This window comes from Montipora capricornis, chromosome 6 (genome assembly GCF_036669925.1).
Source record: "Montipora capricornis isolate CH-2021 chromosome 6, ASM3666992v2, whole genome shotgun sequence".
NCBI lineage: Eukaryota > Metazoa > Cnidaria > Anthozoa > Scleractinia > Acroporidae > Montipora > Montipora capricornis.
In genome coordinates, this window is record NC_090888.1 from 59189186 (window position 1) to 59209691 (window position 20506).

At 37.9% G+C, this 20506-nt stretch overlaps 1 protein-coding gene across 1 annotated transcript; it reads left to right on the top strand.

Annotated features, from left to right (window-relative positions):
- The first annotated feature begins 1381 nt into the window (after nt 1-1381).
- LOC138052686 (tyrosine--tRNA ligase, cytoplasmic-like) lies at nt 1382-20367 on the top strand. Its single transcript, XM_068899237.1, has 21 exons — nt 1382-1688; nt 1993-2139; nt 3758-3859; nt 4529-4602; nt 4741-4786; nt 5191-5274; nt 6380-6460; nt 7841-7892; nt 9362-9402; nt 9735-9791; nt 10134-10227; nt 11220-11305; nt 11479-11529; nt 11650-11734; nt 12676-12770; nt 14091-14142; nt 15681-15785; nt 16330-16372; nt 17522-17622; nt 18923-18972; nt 20150-20367. Exons 1-21 carry the CDS (start codon nt 1506-1508, stop codon nt 20255-20257), a joined length of 1737 nt encoding a protein of 578 aa, XP_068755338.1. The 5' UTR covers nt 1382-1505; the 3' UTR covers nt 20258-20367.
- Nucleotides 20368-20506: the final 139 nt, after the last annotated feature.

The following is a 20506-nucleotide window of genomic DNA, read 5'->3' on the forward strand; positions in this document are numbered from 1 at the left end:
TTTTTGCTTTGAATGTTCTTTAATATTTATTTTCGAACTGGCACGTTCTATATGGAGTGAACAAGCTCAAGACTGACCCAGCGTATGTGTTCTTTCAGCCCGCGTGTCATTGTTGAGTAGAGCAGTTTATTTTTATTGTCTGTAAAGTGCACAATAATTTAAATGATCAATTCGACATATAGTTCATGGCTGTATCTTGCAAAATAAAATTCTACAAGTGAAACAACTTTCATGAATGCGTTATGCAAGAGAGTTTGATTCCCCATGATGTGTTTCAAACTGAAACACTTTTTGTATATTTCTGTTAAAATTACAGCCATTCAAAAATTATAGCAGTTCTTTCAATATTATTGCAAAACAAGTGAGCATTTACATCGAAGTGTGCAAGGGCTTTACTTACGTACATTTCTATTGTTATTGTGTTATTGTTAACTTAGGTAAGTTGAGTTGCAGTACTTTGAAATCATTAGAAAATTATTACAACTCCTATTGGTTTCCAAAAATGGTACTCTGATACAAATCTGCAAACTGTGTATTGTTTTGACTGTCTCGTTGGCACTTAGCAATAGCTACTACTACTTATACATAATTTAAATCAAGAAGTCATTTTCATTGTTTTTGGTGAATGATATGGCATGTATGCTTAAAAACCCTGGAAAATTCTAAAAACAATCTTTACATGTATGTCTTTGAAATTTTGCACTTGTAAGAAATTATATATGGAAGATGTATTGTTTGAAATTGACTGACCATTGCATTAAAGAGCGATTTAAGCAATTGAAAAGCCTGAAAAAAAACCAACAACAACAACAGCAAGCCTTGAACAGGCATGTGCAATTACTCTGCACGGCTTTACCATTATCAAGCCATGCCATCTGGGAGCTGGTCAGTGAGAGTTTGTTCTATATCCTGAATAAGGTGAATTAATGATTGTGAAAGATATGAAAGACGAATATTTTCAGTCAATCCAGGTAAAGCCTTGAATTTTTGTTAGAGCAATCGGATTGATGCATGTAGACATGAGCTCCTGATGTAAATTAATATTCCATGAGAGACGTCATTGAAATTACAGAAACACTGATACAAGTAAACAACATGCATGAAACATTTGGATTTCACCTACATCTACATACTTAATTTTCAAAATCCTGTAAGGACAAATTCCAACAAACAGTTTGGAGTTCTTGTGTGTGTCAGATAAATAACAAGTAGATCGTTTTCTGTTTTTTTTTTTTTGTGGAATATCCTGAGTTCCTCCGCCTCCTTCCCTCGCAAAAAAATTCCTCTCCCTGATTTTGCGGATGATGAAATCGCTGGTCATTCAATTACTTGGTTAGCCTGTGATCATTTTCTATTTCACAGGTTCACCATTCACATTTTTAAGGCCAGGCTACAAAGCATTTCAGTCATTCTTTTAAGTTGCGGATGAAAATTTTGTAGATTTACACGTGTAAAATCCTGCAGCCAGTTAGTAAGGTGTAGAAGCACGTTTTTGACGCATTTCTATGCTTCAGAGGTTATGTGCCTCAAGGTTGCTTTCTAAAAAGTTACGCTTGCACCAATTGTTTGGAATCAGTGTTAATCTTGTACAGAACAAGTGGTGTCGCTGTATTTCCTCAGAAAGTATGGCTTCCAACGGACCGTGTTCTGTCGATGACCAGTTTAATTTGATAACGAGAAATTTGCAGGTGAGTTCTTAAGGAATTGAAGAGGTGTTAGGGTTAAACATTACAGAGCCACTCTCTATTTCCATTTCGTTGAAAACATGGACGCCTTTTACATCTCATTGTATTTGTTTCAATTCCTTATTTGCCGGAAATTGAAACAGCGTTTGGTGTAGTGCTGTACAATTGTACACTTACACTATCACTTGCAGTTTATTCATATTTTAAGTTGCTTCTGATTAAGAAAAAATGATAATCTAATAAGCCAACCAACAGAGTAAAAATGTAAATGCCTCAGGTTTCGTTTTCTGTTTCATGTTGTTTACAGGAAGTGATTGGTGAAGACCGTTTGAGAGCCATTCTTCCGGAAAAACATTTGTCTTTGTACTGGGGCACAGCCACAACAGGAAAACCGCATGTTGCTTACTTTGTGCCGATGACAAAACTTGCAGATTTTTTAAAAGCTGGTTGTGAGGTCTGTTTGTAATTTTCCAGTATAAAAAAAAAGAATAAAATATTATTTTCTGTCCTCAGCTGTAGCATCTTTCAAAGCAAGGAATAAGTATTAGGCTGTTTTGAAATTGTGTACTTCATAGATTTCTTTAAATGATGTTATTATGTATAATACTCTAGGAGGGGGTCATTGGGGTCGATTAGAAACTGAAAAACCACTCAAAAATTTGCCCAAAACCCAATTGAGTTGTGATTAAAACTGGAAACCATCAAAACCGATAGTTTACAGAGCCGAATTTCCAAAAAAACCTTAATCGATCTGATACATTAGTGGCAGTTCCTGGAGGATGCAGACTAAACTATGTTAATTTCACCACGGTATGTGGATGCTATTTGTGAATCAGGCATATCTTGAAGTCTCTGTTTAATTTACGGATTTGACAATCTCAAAAAGCCATTCTATAGCTCTGAAAAACTACAATCGAAAATCAAGAATTTTGAGAATTTATTAATGAATTCAGAGATTCGATTGAAATCTTGCAACATTCAGGTCTAACATAAAATTGCACAGTTTGTTACCTTTTTGGTGGTCATCGGGAACTTTGCGTGACGTTTACTGTGGCAAGAAAAGAAGTCAGTGAATTGACATCTGCATTTGGAACTCGTCTATTTGAGAACTCATGTGGCATGTGCTCTAGCTTGAGGAAACCAAAAACCAGAAACAAAATAGGAAAAACCCAAAACCGCATTGAATTGCAGAGACGAAAAAACCGCTTGTATTTTGGCCAAAAACCAAAAACCAAATGCTAAAAAAAGAAAAAGCTGAAACTTTAAGAGACACAGTGACCGAAAAAACCGAAAACTGGCCTAAAAAAAAATGGCGAAAATCCCAACACCCCCCTCATCTAGCTGGTGGTCTGACCAGGACTTAAAATTGGTACTTCCATAATTTTATCTCCTGCAGCTTAACAATTTTCACCATGCCAGCTTGACAAGAAAGAAAGGACTCTGCAGAAATCGTGTTAAGTCTTTATCGAGTTTACGCTAACCGCTACTTTGAGACAGTTTCAAACCTATGCCAAGTGTTGATTGCACTCCTAGACGCCACATTAATTTTTGTTCTGAAGGCTTGATTTTGACCTTCGCGTTACCAAAAACATGATGCACACACTGCCTAAACCAGTTTGACCTGAGTGACTAGCCCAGAAACTTGGGCTGCAGTGACTTAAAAGACGACACGATTTATGCAGAGCCTCTCTTGCTCACCCTCTAGAAAATTTTAGCAAAGCTCTGCTTGCAGGGTGAACAACTTGGTGCTCTATTTCATAACAAAATCAACCCAAACCACACTGAAATTTCTGGGAGTACAAGGGTGAAATGCCATAACTGTTTGATTTAATTTGCCTTCAGGAATTTTGTAGTAAAGGGATGAAGGAAAAAATTAGGTTTCAGATTTTCTTCTCTATATTTCATAGTACAGACTTTCTCTCAGTGCTTTTCTTTTTGTGTTGGAGTTTGATCCTACCTTTGCTAAGTACTCAGAATATGCTTCCTATGTCCTCAAAACACATACAGTAGGACACTCTAAAGACTGCAGCACAAGTGAGACTCCACTATACTTGCATTCTTTCATTTTCCAGGTAATTGTCCTTTTAGCAGATCTTCATGCCTACTTGGATAACCTCAAAGCACCCTGGGAATTGCTGGAACACAGAGTTAAATACTATGAAGAGGTTATCAAGGTCAGTGCTGTTATTTCCATCAATGATGCATTAGTTTTGTAATTATTTCATTAAAGCGAAAACATTGGGTTGCCATGAAAGTCCTGTTAACCAGAAATGCAGTGGTTGCTATACACACCTCAATCACATTGAATGCATTATGAGCTAAATACCCTTGGGAAAAACAAAAAATGGTAGAGAATAAAATATTCGCTGAGTGTACAAATTGTAGATACATGTAATTGCATACCAAAAAGAAACGTCGGTAACAAATGTAAAGTGCTCATTGTACAGAGCCACTGTTTGTTCATTCATGCTGTAGTCCAGCTCATTATGTTTGCTTTAAAATTCCCTTTGATTTTGTGAATAACATTAAACACTGCATTTTTTATCATTAACTTGATATTCATTAAATATGGGAGCAGGGTTGGTACAGCACTCGCCTTCCACTAAATAAATGTGGATTCCTAGATTCGACGCCATATATGGGTTCACTTTGTTGGTTCTCTACTCTTCTTTATGAGGATTTTCCCTGGGTACTGTGGTTTTCCCCTTTCCTCCAAAACCAATATTTTATTTGATTTGATTTGTTGTGATTTCAGTTGATTTATAGTCTCCTCAATAAGTAGAGCACTAATGCTTGGCAAAATAACCTTTGAGACTTAAAATGAAGTGATTATCATTTTACAGGCTATGCTAGAATCAATTAATGTTCCATTGGACAAACTGAAGTTTGTTAGGGGAACAGAGTACCAACTTAACAGGTAAATGATGCATTATACTTACCGGTATTAAATAAGTCTTTAATTTCCTAGTATCTTGTGGGTTTCAATTTGTTTTGTTTTACTCTGATCTTCATCATGGAGTCTACTGACTGCAATAATGTCTTTTTCCTTTTCCAGAGATTATGTTCTGGATGTATTCAGGATGTCGACAGTTGTCACAGAGGTATAAATAATTCCAACTTCATTTATCCGTTCTGTACTTCAACCCATTGACTCCTGGGGGTTCCCCATTGACAATTAAAATCATCTGGCATTAGACGTAAAATGCTAAGTATGACCGGTTCAGGCTGGCTTGGGAGTCAAAGCTTAAAATAAAATGGTTTGTTGTTGTAATTGCTCATGTTGTCATCAAAACCTAAAATTTGGTCATTATCGTGTTGTTTTGTCTAGTATGTCAAAGAATTGTATTGAAATGCGTGCCACACGTGTATGCGACAGGACAGTTTTTCTCTACTTAAACCAGTGATATTCTTGTTTCGTGATGTTGCCGTTGCTGTAGCCATGATCATTGCTTAAACCCTCTAATGTCTCTCTATAATGTTTATCTTTTTTTTGTTAAATTTTCAGCATGATGCTAAGAAGGCTGGGTCTGAGGTTGTGAAACAAGTTCAGCATCCTCTTCTCAGTGGCTTGCTATACCCAGGTTTACAGGTTTGTGCTTTTAACAAAATGAAAAATACACATAATTTTTAATACAGTATTGCCAAATGCAAAATATCGCTTTTCAGGTCCAAGTTTTACCCTCTTATGTAATTCAGTTTATCAGCTGTACATGTACTAGCATATTGCAAAATGCAGAGAATAGAGAACTTGCCGAGGGAAATAATGTTAACCCATTGACCCCTGGGGTCCCCCGTTGACGAGAAAAATTGTCTGGCGTTAGACAGAGTAAAATACTAAGTATGGCCGGCTCAGGCCAGCTTCGGAGCCAAAGGGTTAAATGAGGCTAAGTACCGGTATAATTTAGGCAAAGTTAAAACAATGCAGCAGTTTTGCCTGGGATATTTAGGGGGGACTCAAGGGAGGGTTGCAGGGACATTGCTATGGGCTTTGGCTCGAGTTACTTTTCGCTTGGTTTGTTCTTTTCTTTCCCTCCTTCCCTCCCATATTTAGGGGTAAGTAGTATACATGTATTCCACACACTGATTTTTCTCAGTGAAGTGTTGACAGGTACCTGGGAGGTCAGGACTGTGGCTCTGTTGCCATGGTGACCTCCTTGCTGTTGAGGAGAGTGCTGTCTCCTCTCTTGCTACCTTTCCGGTACCTTACTCCACCAATAAATTTTAATATACACGTACTACACTGTATTGCTACAATCCTGTGCAGTTCCTGGAGTTATGACCTTTCCCATTTCCCCCCCTTTTGGACCATAAGCTAACAAAGAAGGGAGCAAAGCTCCTCTCCCTCCCCCTCTTCACCCAACACAATGTTGTTTAGGAAGAAGTGTAAAACATGCAACTGTGGCTGACAAAATCATCTTAAGGGGTAGGAGGAGTTGAAATAACAAGACTTACTTCATGACAAAATGGTAAGGACATCAAAGTTAAAAATGCTGCTTTCTTTTCATCAAGGCTGCTGTTATCAGAGAAGTGACAATTTTATCTTAATTCGTGAAACATGTACCTTGCTGCAATAAGACACCAGTTGATCTAATAAACTTTTTGCAAGCAATGCCATAAGTAATATTATATTTGTGTGGTTTCATTTCCTATTGAACAACGACCCTTTTTGTGCTAATAAACTTTTTGTATTGCAGGCTCTTGATGAAGAATATCTGAAAGTAGATGCTCAATTTGGAGGTGTGGATCAAAGGAAAATTTTCACTCTAGCCGAGAAGGTTACTAGTTGCAGTTTGTTTATTTATTTTTGTAATACAATTGGGTGGTCCGAATTTACAGCTGTAGTAAACTATTGATCAGCTGTTGAGAATAAGCGGAGGTTTTGACAAACTTCCACTTGTTGAAAGCTCATTTGATGTTGTCAGGAAAAATCCTTTGTGTACCCCCCCTGTACTTGCTTCGAGGCAAGATGGTAATTCCCCCTTGGCTCAAAGCAGTTTCAACACCAATAATTGGTGCTGAAACTGCTTTGTGTAACACTACAGTAATGCCTGTATCCCTGTTGTATGGTGTACAGTATTATTTAATGGGGTTACTAGGTATTTCTTCAGATCTTTGGTGTGCTTTCAGGTATACCCAGTTACTGAAGCACAGAAATTTGGTCACATCAACTCAGGGTTATAAAAGTATATTATTATTGACTGAAATATTGAGATAAGAAACAGCAAACAAAAATTTAATGATATGAAATGAATCGTATATTTAACTGCGGATATGAAATCAAGGGGTTCAAACCCCATTGAAGTCCTGAATTTTTCAGGCTTCTCTTAATGCAATTGCTAAAATTGCATTCATAACTGCCAGGATCATACACTGTAGCTTCACTTGGAGATAAGAAAGCCGACATTTGGAGCTGTTAATCCTGTGGTGTACGTAGGGCTACTGTGGGCAGTATAATTTTATCACTAATGTGACGAAATCAAATTTTTGTGAGAAGACAACTAGAAAAAGCACTATCAGTTTGACCAGCAGCTGGTCAAGATTTTGATATTAATTTTTATTGACTGGCAGTTCACTAATTTTTCAAAGAGAAAAAATGCATTACCAACTTAAACTCAGTGCTCTCTCTCTCTCTCCTCGTCATACATGTAAGAACTCCAGTTACCAATGATTTCATTAACTACGCAAATATTTTTAACTTTTTAACATATGAAACTTGTAATAATATACATGTAAAGTACTTATCACAATAAATAAGGCTAATTGTTTTAAACCAAACGCACAGACTGTAGACTTAAATACATTTTTAGGGCTTTTGAAATGGCTGCCCAGATTTGAAATCATATTGTTTAGGGAGGGCTATAAATTTTAAATGGCTTCCTAAAACATGCCTGTCATTGTAATTTATCAAAACCTTGACTGGCTGCCAGCTATTTAGAGTCACTTGTTTCAAAATTGACCCTACTAAAACTACTACTGAATTGATACATGTAGCCGTTATTATTTGGCATATCTTTATTGCCTCTCAGTGACCTCCTCTTTCTCCTCCACAATCCAGCTAAACTGTCTTCATTAAGAACTGTTTTTCAAATGATTCAAATTAATTCAAATTAAGATAGAGAGTTTTCTGGAAAATTAAGCATTCACTTTGTTTTTAGTACCTTCCTGTTCTGGGTTACAAAAAAAGAATACATCTGATGAATCCCATGGGTAAGTTACAGTTGTTATTATTATCATTTGAATAGCGTCATTCGATAGCTGGAAGAAGCAAGACAGTTTAGTTGATTATCTCATGGATCCAATGACAGAATGTTACTGTTTTCTCTCATGCAGAGGAAATTAATTTTTTTGCTTCAGGAGAAACCCCTTCAATAAAGAACTACAGCTACTCTGTGCTTGAAATTAAAAAAAATTCCAGGTTGTCCCTGTTTCAAAAGCCGGGCAGCCAATCCTGTGAATTAGGTTGCCCTGATAAATCCGTGGTTGCCCACTAGGATACCACTCTATGATTAACTGCACTCACTCTGTGTTGAGATGCAATCTCATAGCTATGGAGCTTGAGTATCCCATAGGTCTTAGTGTGTGCCTGTGGTTTTTCTGGAAGTCTGGGTTTAAGTTTTCCAACGCCTTCATGTTTGTGATTTTCCTATCTGCTAATGTTTTGTAAAAGGCATGGATATTCAAAACACAGGAAAGTGCTCAACTGCGGCAAATTTAAATATTATTATTGGTGTTATTACCTTCACACTACTATCGGACATTGCGCATGACAATAGAATTAAAGCCATATGTAAGTCGGGTGCTGCTTGTGATTAATTCGTTTTCTATAGTGTTTTCACTTACATGATCAGTAACCTTGTTTTTTCACCAAAACAAAATAAAACGTTTGCATGATAATAGAGCTCAAACTACGAGAATTATTCTTGTAGGATTAGTTGGGTACACCAACTTGGCCACTGTTTCATTGTTTAGGGACACCAACATGGCCCCCATGACGTCACATGAAAATTAACACTCTATTTTCGTTTGGGTTTTCCGTTGTTTTTTCCCTTGTGCAACCAGGCTTTAAATTCTACCAAAAATGGGTTGCCCAGTAAACTTTCTGGTCGTCTGGGACGACTGGTCGACCGCTAATTTCGAGCACTGCCTACTATAGATATACATGTACTGTATCAATATTATTAAATGCCAGGATTTTCTGTTTTCCTAAAATTTGATTAAGTTTTGTTTTGCAAGGTAAAGATGCTATCTTTATCTTTCACATGCAAGGATATTGAGTTCGTCATGGTTACAGACATGTCAGCCAATAATATTAGTGCATCCTGTTCATGGGCGAAGTCGTGCAGCCATTGATTCTGTGAATAGAAATTTCATTTTCAAAAATTTAAGTGAAAATTTGTATTTTCGCCATACTGCGTGTCATATTAGTTTCAACTTTTTCAATTACAGTCAGGCTTCAGTCAAGGTGATGCTTCTTTCTGTACTTTCAAAGTGAATAAAAAACTGAGAGGTCTCATATTTGGATTTTCGCTGTGCTCACTCCTGAAAGATAATACCATCAGCCCTAAATCCAAGAAAAAAATGTGTATCCAGGCTACGAGGTCATGTAATATCCTCTATAGCTTTCTAAGGTGCAAGACACAACTGACACCATTGTTTACCATTTTACTGATTTGCAGTTCCAGGACTGACAGGCACCAAGATGAGCTCTTCTGATGAGGTAAGCAACACTCATGTTTTCAAGGTTTATGCTGAATTTGCTCCCTCTGAAGAGTAACGACCTATTGTAAATGTTGGTAATTAAATTTAATTGGGTTCAGTTTGCCTCAAAGTGCATAAGTTCATGCCACGTGCATGATTGGTTGTTAATCAAACAGAAATCAGAATTCACATTACATATTTATTGATAAATAAAATTTACATGTATTTTGTTTCTTCTCAAATTTTCTGCATTAATAATTAATTAATTTTCAATTATTATTTATCGTTAGTACTTAATGAGTTAAATAGGTCAATTTATTCATTAATTTAAGTATTTCCTCTTCACCCGAGGACTCAAAAATTGATCTTTTGGATAGTGCCTCAGCTGTGAAGAAAAAGTTAAACAAGGTAAGTATACATATACCAATATCATCATCTGCTGTAGTAGAACAAATCATCCTTGTTACAACATCATTTTAAAGGAATAATGAAGCCCTAATGATAAGATTCAGGTGTGTTGAATTAAATTGAACTACACAGCTGAATTATTATCATAATGACCATTTTTGGGGCTGAGACATGAAATGCGCTGTCATTTCCACAATTTACTAGTTACCACATTATAGAAATCATGTTTTCATGGCTTGCCACTCTGGTTGCCTTTATGGGTTTCCTTGGCTCCTTTTCCTAGGATTAGTATCAGTCATCTCCTTGAAGATATATAATAACAAGATTATTTTTTGTGAACAGGCATTCTGTGAAGAAGGAAACATTGAGGACAATGGAATTCTGGCTTTTGCCAAGTTTGTTATTTTCTCTGTTTTGGAATTGAGACACCAAACAGGTTGGTTACTTTATGGGTCCATAGCCTGCATTTAGATTTTTGTTTTTTGTTTTCGGGTAGAGAAAATTGGAGCATTTGTTGTAGATAACGATAATGAACTTTGTTTAAGTGTCTTAAGTTTTCTAGCTCTGCTCATCAATGCACTACATGTAACTGGGGACACTGTATTGAAATCAACTCAAATTACTGCAAACAAATGAAACATTAATGGTTTTGTAGGAGAGGGGAAAACCGGAGTACCCAGAGAAAATATAATTAAGCAGATTAGAGAACCAACAAACTCAACCCACATACATGTATGTGCCGAGTCTGGGAATCAAACCTGGGCTACACTTGTGGGAGGCAAGAAGTCAGAGTGCTCTCACTACTGCCAATCCTGCTCCCCAGAAATTTGTTGCAAGGAGAATTCAAACCTTCTACCATAAATTACCAACACAATCCGACCGAACTGCGCTTCACATCTCTGCACTAACCATACACCAACCAGACTTGACTAGACTACTCCAGTGTTTCTGTACATTGTACTTACCCTTACAGAAACCCAAACAAAGGTGATTCATGCACTGGCCATAAAATATGTGCCCACAATGACATCTCTCTCTCTCTCTCTCTCTCTCTCTCTTTGGGTGATAAGAATTCTTTGCAGTGTATGTACATGTAATTCAGATTGTAATATGTGGCACTTTGTAATTTTATGTACTTAAGATGTTACAATTCCTAAGCCCTTAAGATGTGACTACATTAAAATTCAATCTTAAGAGGAAAGACATCATCATTGTGTCACCATCGTGCTGCATTTATGATTATATCCACATTATGATTACAAGGGCCTTGAGATCATGTTTATGAATTTAAGTTTAGGTTCTAATGCAGTGAAAGTTGGCTGTTGCCTCTTGGATTGTCAATTTGAGCACTGGTAACCAGTAGAGGAAGACATGTGACTTGTTTGGAAAAGAAAGATTATACTTGTCTGACTTTTCTTTCTCTTGTAGAATTTGTGATAAAAAGAGCAGAAGAAAACGGAGGAACAGTGACATTTAAGGACTATTCATCACTTGAACAAGCATTTGCTAACATGGTGAACGTCAATAATATATTTTTTCTGGTTCGGTTTCTAGGAGACTTTTGTCCAATTATAGTCACGAAAATAACGAACCTATTGGCAACAAGAGAGATCATGAATTACGTAAGATTTCGTAGCAAGGATTTTCAAAACAGCAGGACTTAAACTTGGTAATTTTTTTGTTTCAGGAACTACATCCTTTGGACCTAAAGAATGCTGTCTCAAGCTTCATAAATGATGTATGAGGGTCTTCATTCATTTTAATAATTTTAAGCCTTATATTTTATATTACCACATGCAGTTTAGACTCTTTTCATCCTATGCAGATTTTTTGCTGATGAGGTATTTCTTGTTCTAAGCTTTTAGATCCTATAAGAAAGAAATTTCAAACTCCAGAATTGCTGAAGCTTACAAAACTTGCATATCCTGCACCCAAGAAAGAAAGTAAGGCGAAGAGACCTTAACTTTGCAACACTACATGACTTGTATCATTATTACTGATTCTGACCGCTGAGCTAATTATTAACCCATTGACTCCTCAAATGCCCCAGGATGTTCCCAGTTGACAAGTAAAAACATCTGGTGTTATGACAGAGTAAAATCTGTTAAGTCTCACTGCCAAGAGTCAATGGGTTAATTATTATTTTTATTCCTGTATTTCACCATTCTAGTGTGGTATTTACTTAGTGCTCGCTGTGTGTGTTCTGTATTGTATGTGTGTGTACCAACCTAAAAATTAATGTAATAATATATTGCAAATATGTCTGCCTGCCTTTCTGAACTCTCCAGTCGTTTCAGGTAGCCACACCCCTCTCTCCATTTCTATTAATATACATTGTATAATTTAAAATTATTTTGTACTTTTTTGTGCATGACCAAGAGGAAAACAAAGCTTGTTGTTGTTGTTGTTGTTGTTGATATGCACTGACAGAGATGATTTTCAAACTGGGAAATGTATTACTGTTTTGTGTTGAGCTGTTTGGTTCTCTGTTCCCAGAGTCTTTTTGCTGTATACTCAATATGCCACCTCTTCCCAAAAGTGAATGTTGAGTCAAATGAAGGCTTCCTTGCAGATTACATGTAGCTTGTCACAATTGGCCAGCAAAGTAGATGCCACCATGAAAAAACAGGCCTTTTTGTGCAACTTTTTTGGCTAGGAAATGAAGGAAAAAAAACATCAAGGAAAAGTACTTTTTGTTCCTTGGTATTGATCAATCACATGCAAAATTCAAGTGCTTTCAAGGACTTTCCTGGGATACATGTAACTATATGCTTCATCATTATCATGAATTATGCGGGGAAAAGGAAGGCAGGAAACCGTCACGGGATGCAATCCCCTTTTCCCAACTCCTTTGTTACGACACTCGTTTGTGGTTGATTTGTAGAGGGTGGTCAAGGAGCAGCAGCAGCCGGCCCTGAAAGAGCTGTTGATCCATCAAGATTAGATTTGAGAATTGGAAAAGTTCTCTCGGCAAAGAAGGTAACCCTTCCTAGTTCTTCCAGTGTTTGAGTCAGCATAAATCTTTTCCCTCTTTATGAAGTTGATGCAGGGTGTATCTCTAGCGAACCAGCCTGCTGATCTCAGACTTTGTCTGTTTACTCTGGCTGCATTTCCCTTTGAGGATCTATGTGTTCTTTAAGCAGTCACAGCTTTCCATGGGTCCCAATATTATCATTTCATTGTTACTGCAGAGAGAATTTTCTTAGTGAGCCAGTAGTTCTCCTCCGTGTAAGCGTGGGCTGTTCATTTAAGATAGGAAACGAGTCCGATCAACCAACTCGTCGGTCAACATGTCTGTCGACACATCACTGAAATGCAATCAATATGTCAGCCAACAAATAAAACCCTATTGGCCGACACATTGGTCGTCTGTCAGCCAACGCTTTGGCAAACAAGTAAACACATGAAAATCGGGATCAATATGGCAAGACCCTTGGTGGGATGTGCACTGAAGTCTAACGAAGAATCAGCCACGACTCTTCTAACATTCTGAAAGCCATCACCTTTCTAAAGGTGAATGACCAATAGAGACTTCAAACTGTTTCCTCCCTAAGCAATTAGTCCATGAAAATCCAAATTAATAAAGATAACTAAGGAAGTCTTCTCAATGGGGAGATTTAAAGATTGTTTATGACTGATGTGTCGGTCGATGGTCAACAGTTGGTTGGATCAAATTCATTACCATAACCTTTTAAAACGTGTCTGATTGACTTGCTTCTTTTTACTGGTAATCGTTCAATTTCTTTCATAATGTTGATGCTATTGCCTATGACATCATAACCTTAGCTTTTTTGACGCTGTACTATGTACTATGAGAACAGCCTCCCTTGATGATGTTCGAAGGACTTTGTCATGCATTCCCTTCCCTTTGCAACAAGCCAAAGGATGTCTGGGCTTGGGGGCCCACTGTTATTGCTAGGGGAAATAACTTGTCTATATTTTAGCTGACAACTCGACGCCTCAAATATGAGCATTTAATTTGCATCTTTCATTTGAGTAACTTCATGTGTACATTATAAAGAACTTTAATTAATGAAAAATTGATTGTCTGTCAGATCCTGGTTGCAGGACAGGCGTCAGTTCTCAAATCTGATTATTCTGGCATCCTGACATTACAAGTCACATAATGAACTTTAGAAAACAGAAATTTAGTTACATTGGTGATTGCAGTTAGACCAATTTGGACAAAATTGATAGATTTCCTGCAATGTTGCAATTTTATTATTGTTAAAAATTATATTCGGCGATATACCAGCAGTTAAAAGTCAGCTTCTAAGTATTTTTGATGTTCTTTTGCAGCATCCTGATGCAGACTCCTTGTATTTGGAAGAGATTGATATTGGAGAAGAAAGTAAGACTCTTTTCTATACATTTTAAGTTACCGGTATGTAAAGAAGTTAAAGTTTGGCAAACCTTCTTGTGTACATGTATTTCAGTTACAGCTGTAGGTGTGATGAGTTTGGCGTTGGGTGGTTTTAAATTCGGCATTGAAAGTAATTTTGATATGATATATTGGCTGGAAATCACGTGACGTTAAGTCTAGAGAGACTGCAGGTACAGTATCAGTCTTGAGTTATCGTGAGGTCATGTGATTTTGACTGAAACCTTACTTCAAAAAGGCCCTTTGCATTTATGGAGCTTTACCAAGAACCATATTACTTCGATTAACATATTTTTTTCATGCCAATAGTTAAAGATGGCGTGGATGGAATCTATTGAAATTTGAAAAAAAAAAGTGGCCAAAAACTGTTGTGTGTTTGAGGTGTGGTGCTATGTTACATATTACCCAGGGTGTAACCCTTCTTTTTTTCCGCCAAAGAGTAACTATTATAGGTTTTACTATGCCTGGCGAAAGTTAATATATATGAAAGCCATATACCTTTGAACTACTGTACGTAGAGAATCAAGGTAAGATGCTGATCATCGCAGTCAATAATTGACGTTCATACAGTGTGGTTCATTATGTTTATTTACCCTCGGATTTTAGAGTAGTTTGGTGTTACTAGTATCTCCGAGCATTTACCCTCCCAGCCATGATACACCACAGAAGACAGACCACAACACCGGGAACTACATGGCCTACTCTTTACGAATAGTGTGTGGGTTCTTTTACGTTTCACAGGATTTTGAACATTAAAGAGTTGTGAGACGGGGCCTATGGTTTATCGTCCTTATCCGAGAAGACTTGAAAGTCTAACCATTTGCGCGGGTGTAATTAGAAAGGCAGCACTTTCTCCTCATTTATCATTCTCGTCACCAGAACCTCGGATCGATCCAAGGCTCTGGGAAACTCTATGTAGGAGAACATGCGCCGTAGGGTTCTTATACCCCAAATTGGCTATTTGAACCTTACGGCGCCTGCTCAATCCTGGTGCTAACATGAATGCATCAATTAGAGACGCTTTTGATTGTTCTTCACGAAAACCAACGAGAAGACACTTTGTTTCAGGGTTCCCCAGAGCTCTTCTCTCCCTCAGTCAAGACAAGAGGGGATGGGTCGAGATTGCTCAGTTATTTAAAGACCCTGAGTGTTGGTCCGGCCGGAATGTTTGAACCCGTGACGTCCTGCATGGCAGCCCAGTGCTCAACCAACTGAATCACTGGTGCGCGGGCACAGAAACGAAAGGAAAGCCTGAAAAATACAGGCTTGAACGTGATTCGAACCCTGACCTCTGCAATACCGATACAGTGCTCTACCAGTTGAGCTGTCAAGCCATTTGGGAGCTTGTCATTTTGTGAGTTGATATTGAGCCTGGATTTTTGAAGCTTTCCTTTCGTTACTGTTGAAGTAATTTGTTCATTAATAACTGCGATGATCAGCATCTTAACTTTACTTTGTTTAATGCCATGCGATTATCTCAAAAATAATGATTTTCTGTTTATTTTCAGAACCTAGAACTGTAGTGAGTGGATTAGCAGATTATGTGCCTTTAGAAGAGCTTAAGGGAAGACTTGTTGTCATGATGTGTAACTTGAAACCTGTTAAGATGAGGGGTGAGTGACAGCTGTATACTATTATTCTCACATGAACTCTTTATTTATGCTCAGATTGCAGGGTAGCTTGTTGTGGTTAGTATCTACGAGAATTTAGATGATTTCCATCTGTTAAAAGATAACTTTCATTGAAGTGTATGTTACCTTTGTGGAATATTGCTGCAATGTGGGGAAGATATCGTTGACGTCACCTTTTGCCATTAATGTGCCAACCAGGGCCTAATTGCATGGTTCTCGGATAATTCACTCGGATCGTAAGACGTGTTTTTTTAACGTTGTTTGTTTGTTTGTTTTTTCATCTGGCGTAGCACTGGTTCTTTTTGTAGAGCCCTTAGTATAATCGTGTACCTCTCAGGACGTACTCAGCATGAGTGAGCATGAGAATGCTGTCTGACTTATCCTGAATTTCACTTTTCTTAGGGGCCTGTCTGGTGTGAGACTTTTTTGTTATCATCGTCATCGTCATCATCATCATTATCATCATCATCATCATCATCATCAATCTCTTCAATGAAAAGCTTACACTTTTATTGTTATCTTTAAGGTATCACATCAGAAGCAATGCTCTTGGCAGCCTCTATAACAGAGTAAGGAATACTGAGTCTTATTTTGTGCGCTTTGCATCAAGCTATCAGCGCGGTTAGATCAGGAATTAAAATACAGAAGGCTATGTTCGGCCGTGTGCTTCTGGGATCAACTGTTTTCTGTTTTGTACAAGGAAAGGTTACGTTTATACAAACGTTGGCCGTGTAGCACTTATATTTTAAACAGAATTAACTGAAGAGAGTGTAGTGTAACGTGAAGTGCTAGATATCTATCCCATATGAACCATGTGAGCGTTAGCCCTACTGATGGAACTGGGCCCACACAAGGACAGAGAAAAACTCTGACCAGGGTGGGAATTGAACCCACGACCTTCGGGTTAGATCTCCGCCGTTCTACCGACTGATCTACAAGGTCAGACGGGAGCAGGCCGTGGCCGTGTTTTCTGTTTTGGTTTGTTTTTTGTTTTCTTTTGTTTTTTACCAAGAAGTATCACCTAAGAAAGGTAAAAAAGCATTTTTTTTCTCTCGAGAAAACAACAAAAGCGGCTCATCAAGAAGTCATCGGAAGTCTGTATTTTACTGTTTTGTCGTTATGAATTGGGACGGTGCCTACTATTGTTATTGCGATACGTTCAGCGCATCTCGAGTTTCCTATCGGTGATGCTTACTAATACAGGGATATTTTTACGCGGCTTAAAATTATGCAGAGAAAGTTGATCTTCAAAAGTACTCTTGGTGTCCAAAAGGAACATTGGGGGGTAACCATGTATTCTTTAGAGATATTTAAGCTTCAATTTAAGAAAGAAAACCATACATTACTTTGCATTTTAGAGCTTTTTACAAATATTGTTCATGAATTATCTTTGAAAAATGCTTGGTTACCCCCAATTTTCTGTTTGGATTTTTTGGATTTCAATAACACTTTTTAAGATCTACATTTCCTGCATAATCATGAATAGCGGCAAAAACACCTTTGAATTAGTAGGCACCGTCCTTAAGCAGAAATTAAGCATGACTTTGAAGTTGGCAATTTGCCCTCTATATTCGTGGGAAGTTCTGAACAAATAATTGCTCCCGAAATTTATCTTCCATTCTACTTGCGGAATCGCACACAGTGACTGCCATGCGCATTTATCAAGGCTTTTGCATATGGCAAAATAAACTGATTCGCGCGGTGTTTTCACTTTTAAGTGCTGATGGAAACCGTCAAGTTACGCCTCTGTGTCCGCCAGCTGATTGTAAACCTGGTGATCGAGTCGAAATACAAGGTTATGAACATGAAATAGCAGGAGGTATGGATATTTCATTTGCCAATCGAAACAGACGAAAACCACCAAATTGACCAATCCTGACACAACGCCGTTGCATGCAATTGGCGCTAAGGGAAAATGGTGCGAAAGCAAGTGGTAATAGACCGCTTTCGATATATTAAAATTCAGCTTGGCATCGAGGCCTAGGGAACACAAACAAAGGAAACTGAATGAACATGTTTATTCATTCCTTTTGTTTATGTCCTCTAAGCCTCACTGTCAAGCTGAATTTTAATATACAAAAATTTGGTTTTATCAACGGAGTTGATAATGTAAATTGGCCACCGTACAGAGATTCTAAAAGCTTTATTCTTTAGCTTTTAGAATCTCTGTACGGTGGCCAATTTACATTATCAACTCCGTTGATAAAACCAAATTTTTGTATACTACTTCCCCACCGACGCAGCAACACAGTTTCTTTAGAAACTACCCCTTCCTGAATTTTAATATATCGAAAGTGGTCTATTGGTTTTTTTTTCAGTACTTGTGATTGGTCAAGAATTTGGCCCGAGATGTTTGAGCCATTCACCTCCGTATGGTCCTCTTCAAACTGCTTCAACTTCATTCAACATTCGCGAAAACAAAAGTTTTGTTGAAAGATTGAATGAATGACTTTCTTAATGCTCCCAAAGGGTTCTTCCGCAATAATTGACAAAAATAAGTAAATAACTATATCTAAAACGTATGTACAATAATATGAAATTATGATAAATATAATAAAACATGATAGATTCATTTAAAACTGTTTAAAAATGACTCTTAGCTTTAGATTTAAAACTGTGTAAGCTTTCACATTTAGTAATTTCTTCAAGGAGCGTGTTCCAGCATTTCACCGCTCGATATACAAAAGAGCGCTGACCAGCAGCTGTGTTGAACGCTGGGGTGTCTAACTTGCTCTTATTTCTAGTGTTTCTCCCATGAACAGTAGCACGTGTATTAAAGCGTGAGCTAAGATACTTTGGGCCTAATCAAATTGAAGCAAATTGTAAACGCTTTTAAGCTCAACTTCGATTCAACTTCGTTTAAACATGTTTCAACAAGGTTGAAAGGTGGGGGGGTGGGGGTGGGGGGGGGGACAAATGGTTCGAACATCGCAGTTCAACAAAATCAAACGGATGTGGAAGCCGTTCGCCCAGGCTTTAGGTGGTTTTGCCCAATTTGGTTTAGTTTTCTTCGACTAGATTCCAAACACCTCATCGGAATCCCTCTTTGGACAAAATAGCATTGCAACATGAACGAAAGCCTGCAGATGCTTCAGGCTGTCTGTCTTTTTGTCATTCAGCTCCAGATGAGCAATTGAATCCGAAGAAGAAGATATTTGAAGCGCTTAAGGTACGTTTGTCTTTCCTTTTGTTGGCTGTCATCTTCAGAGAACACCATCGTGTTCACGTGACAAGTCAAGCCTTCCCTTTTTCAATTCGAAAATCCTGTCATGATTAGCATATATCCATCGTTGTCGAATCGATTTTCCAAGAAATCAACTGGGTCAATAGACCATTTTACAGTTGTAGCTAAGTTACCTGCCCTACGAATGGAAGCGAGGCTGCCGGTGATCCTGTTTTGATACAAACCTCCGTGCTTTTGTAATGTTAATACGGACTAACTAGAATTACAACAACACAATTTGCATGATAAAGGCAGTCGGGGCTGTATCAATGCAAGGTCACCGGCAGCCTTGCAGCCATTCATAGGCTAGGTCGCAGAGCAAACAACTGTACAATGGCCTATTTGAGTCCGATATCCCAGCTAATTTATTAGGAGCGTTTCTCTAAAATTCTAAATTTTAGAAAGAATGTGCTGTGTCAACGCCTAATTTATCAGTAGTTCGCTAATTACCGAAACCAAGAGCCTTAAAATGTTGAAGGTGGACCAACTTGACGATTTGTTTAAACTTTTTAAAGCCAACCTCAAATCCACGCGTTAGAAGGTCCACAGTTGTAACGCAGCAATAATTTAAGCGTAACTCTTCGGGGAAGTTACTATGATCACATTTGGTCGTGTTTAGGTCACTCGGAAAGCGCATGTGAAAAAAATTGGGTTTCGTAAGTAGCCTCAATTCCGTTCAAAGGCCAGGTAGCTCAGCTACAACTGCAAACGTTAAGAGCAACCGGTTGTTGCTTGAAAATGCTCTTTTGGGAAATACTGGGAAAGAAAGAATTTGGTTAGTTGGGAATTACTTGCTTAGTTGGCCCAGTCGTTCTAATAACATTCCATAAACTCTGAAAATACTCCACATCCGATTCCAATTTTAGCACAAGGTATCTGCTTTTCCTTTGTAAATGCGGACAACAAAGCATTACAACACGATTTGCGTGAAAAAGTAGTGAGTTCTGCAACCTCGTTTCCAGGGTTTTCTCGCTTGGTAACGAGGTTCACGAACAGCTTAGCTGCCTTTCGAAGGAGAAACAACTGCAAAGACAACGAAAGACAGTGTCACTTTTACCCACCCGACCCTGCACAGCACCGTTTTGAGACAACTGTTCTTGTTTTGTTTTGTTTTTTTTTTCAGCCTGACTTGTTGACCTCTGAAAACGGAGTAGCCGAATTCAAAGGATGTCCCATGAAAACGTCAGCAGGACACGTCACGGCTTCTTTTAAAAACGCTCAAATCAGTTGACAACGCCAAAAATCCATTCTGGTATTGACAGTAATCAGCAAGCTTGAACGTACAAATAAGTTGGCTAAATAGCGTAATCATAATGAAATAAATGGCAACAATGCGATTTAGTTGCAGCCTGACTTAAAATTTCTGATCAATGAGCTCCTTGTGTACATCCTCCGAATAATCCATGGAGGGACAACCTGCTTATTTAATTCTGGTGTTAGAGCCGATATGATACTTTCGAAAGGCCTCGTGTATTTACGT

Coding starts and splice junctions, on each gene's coding strand:
- LOC138052686 (XM_068899237.1), top strand. CDS start 1,506: ATGCTTCAGAGGTTATGTGCCTCAAGGTTGCTTTCTAAAAAGTTACGC. Junction 3,860..4,528: donor ACTATGAAGAGGTTATCAAG/GTCAGTGCTGTT, acceptor ATCATTTTACAG/GCTATGCTAGAATCAATTAA. Junction 7,893..9,361: donor ACATCTGATGAATCCCATGG/GTAAGTTACAGT, acceptor ACTGATTTGCAG/TTCCAGGACTGACAGGCACC.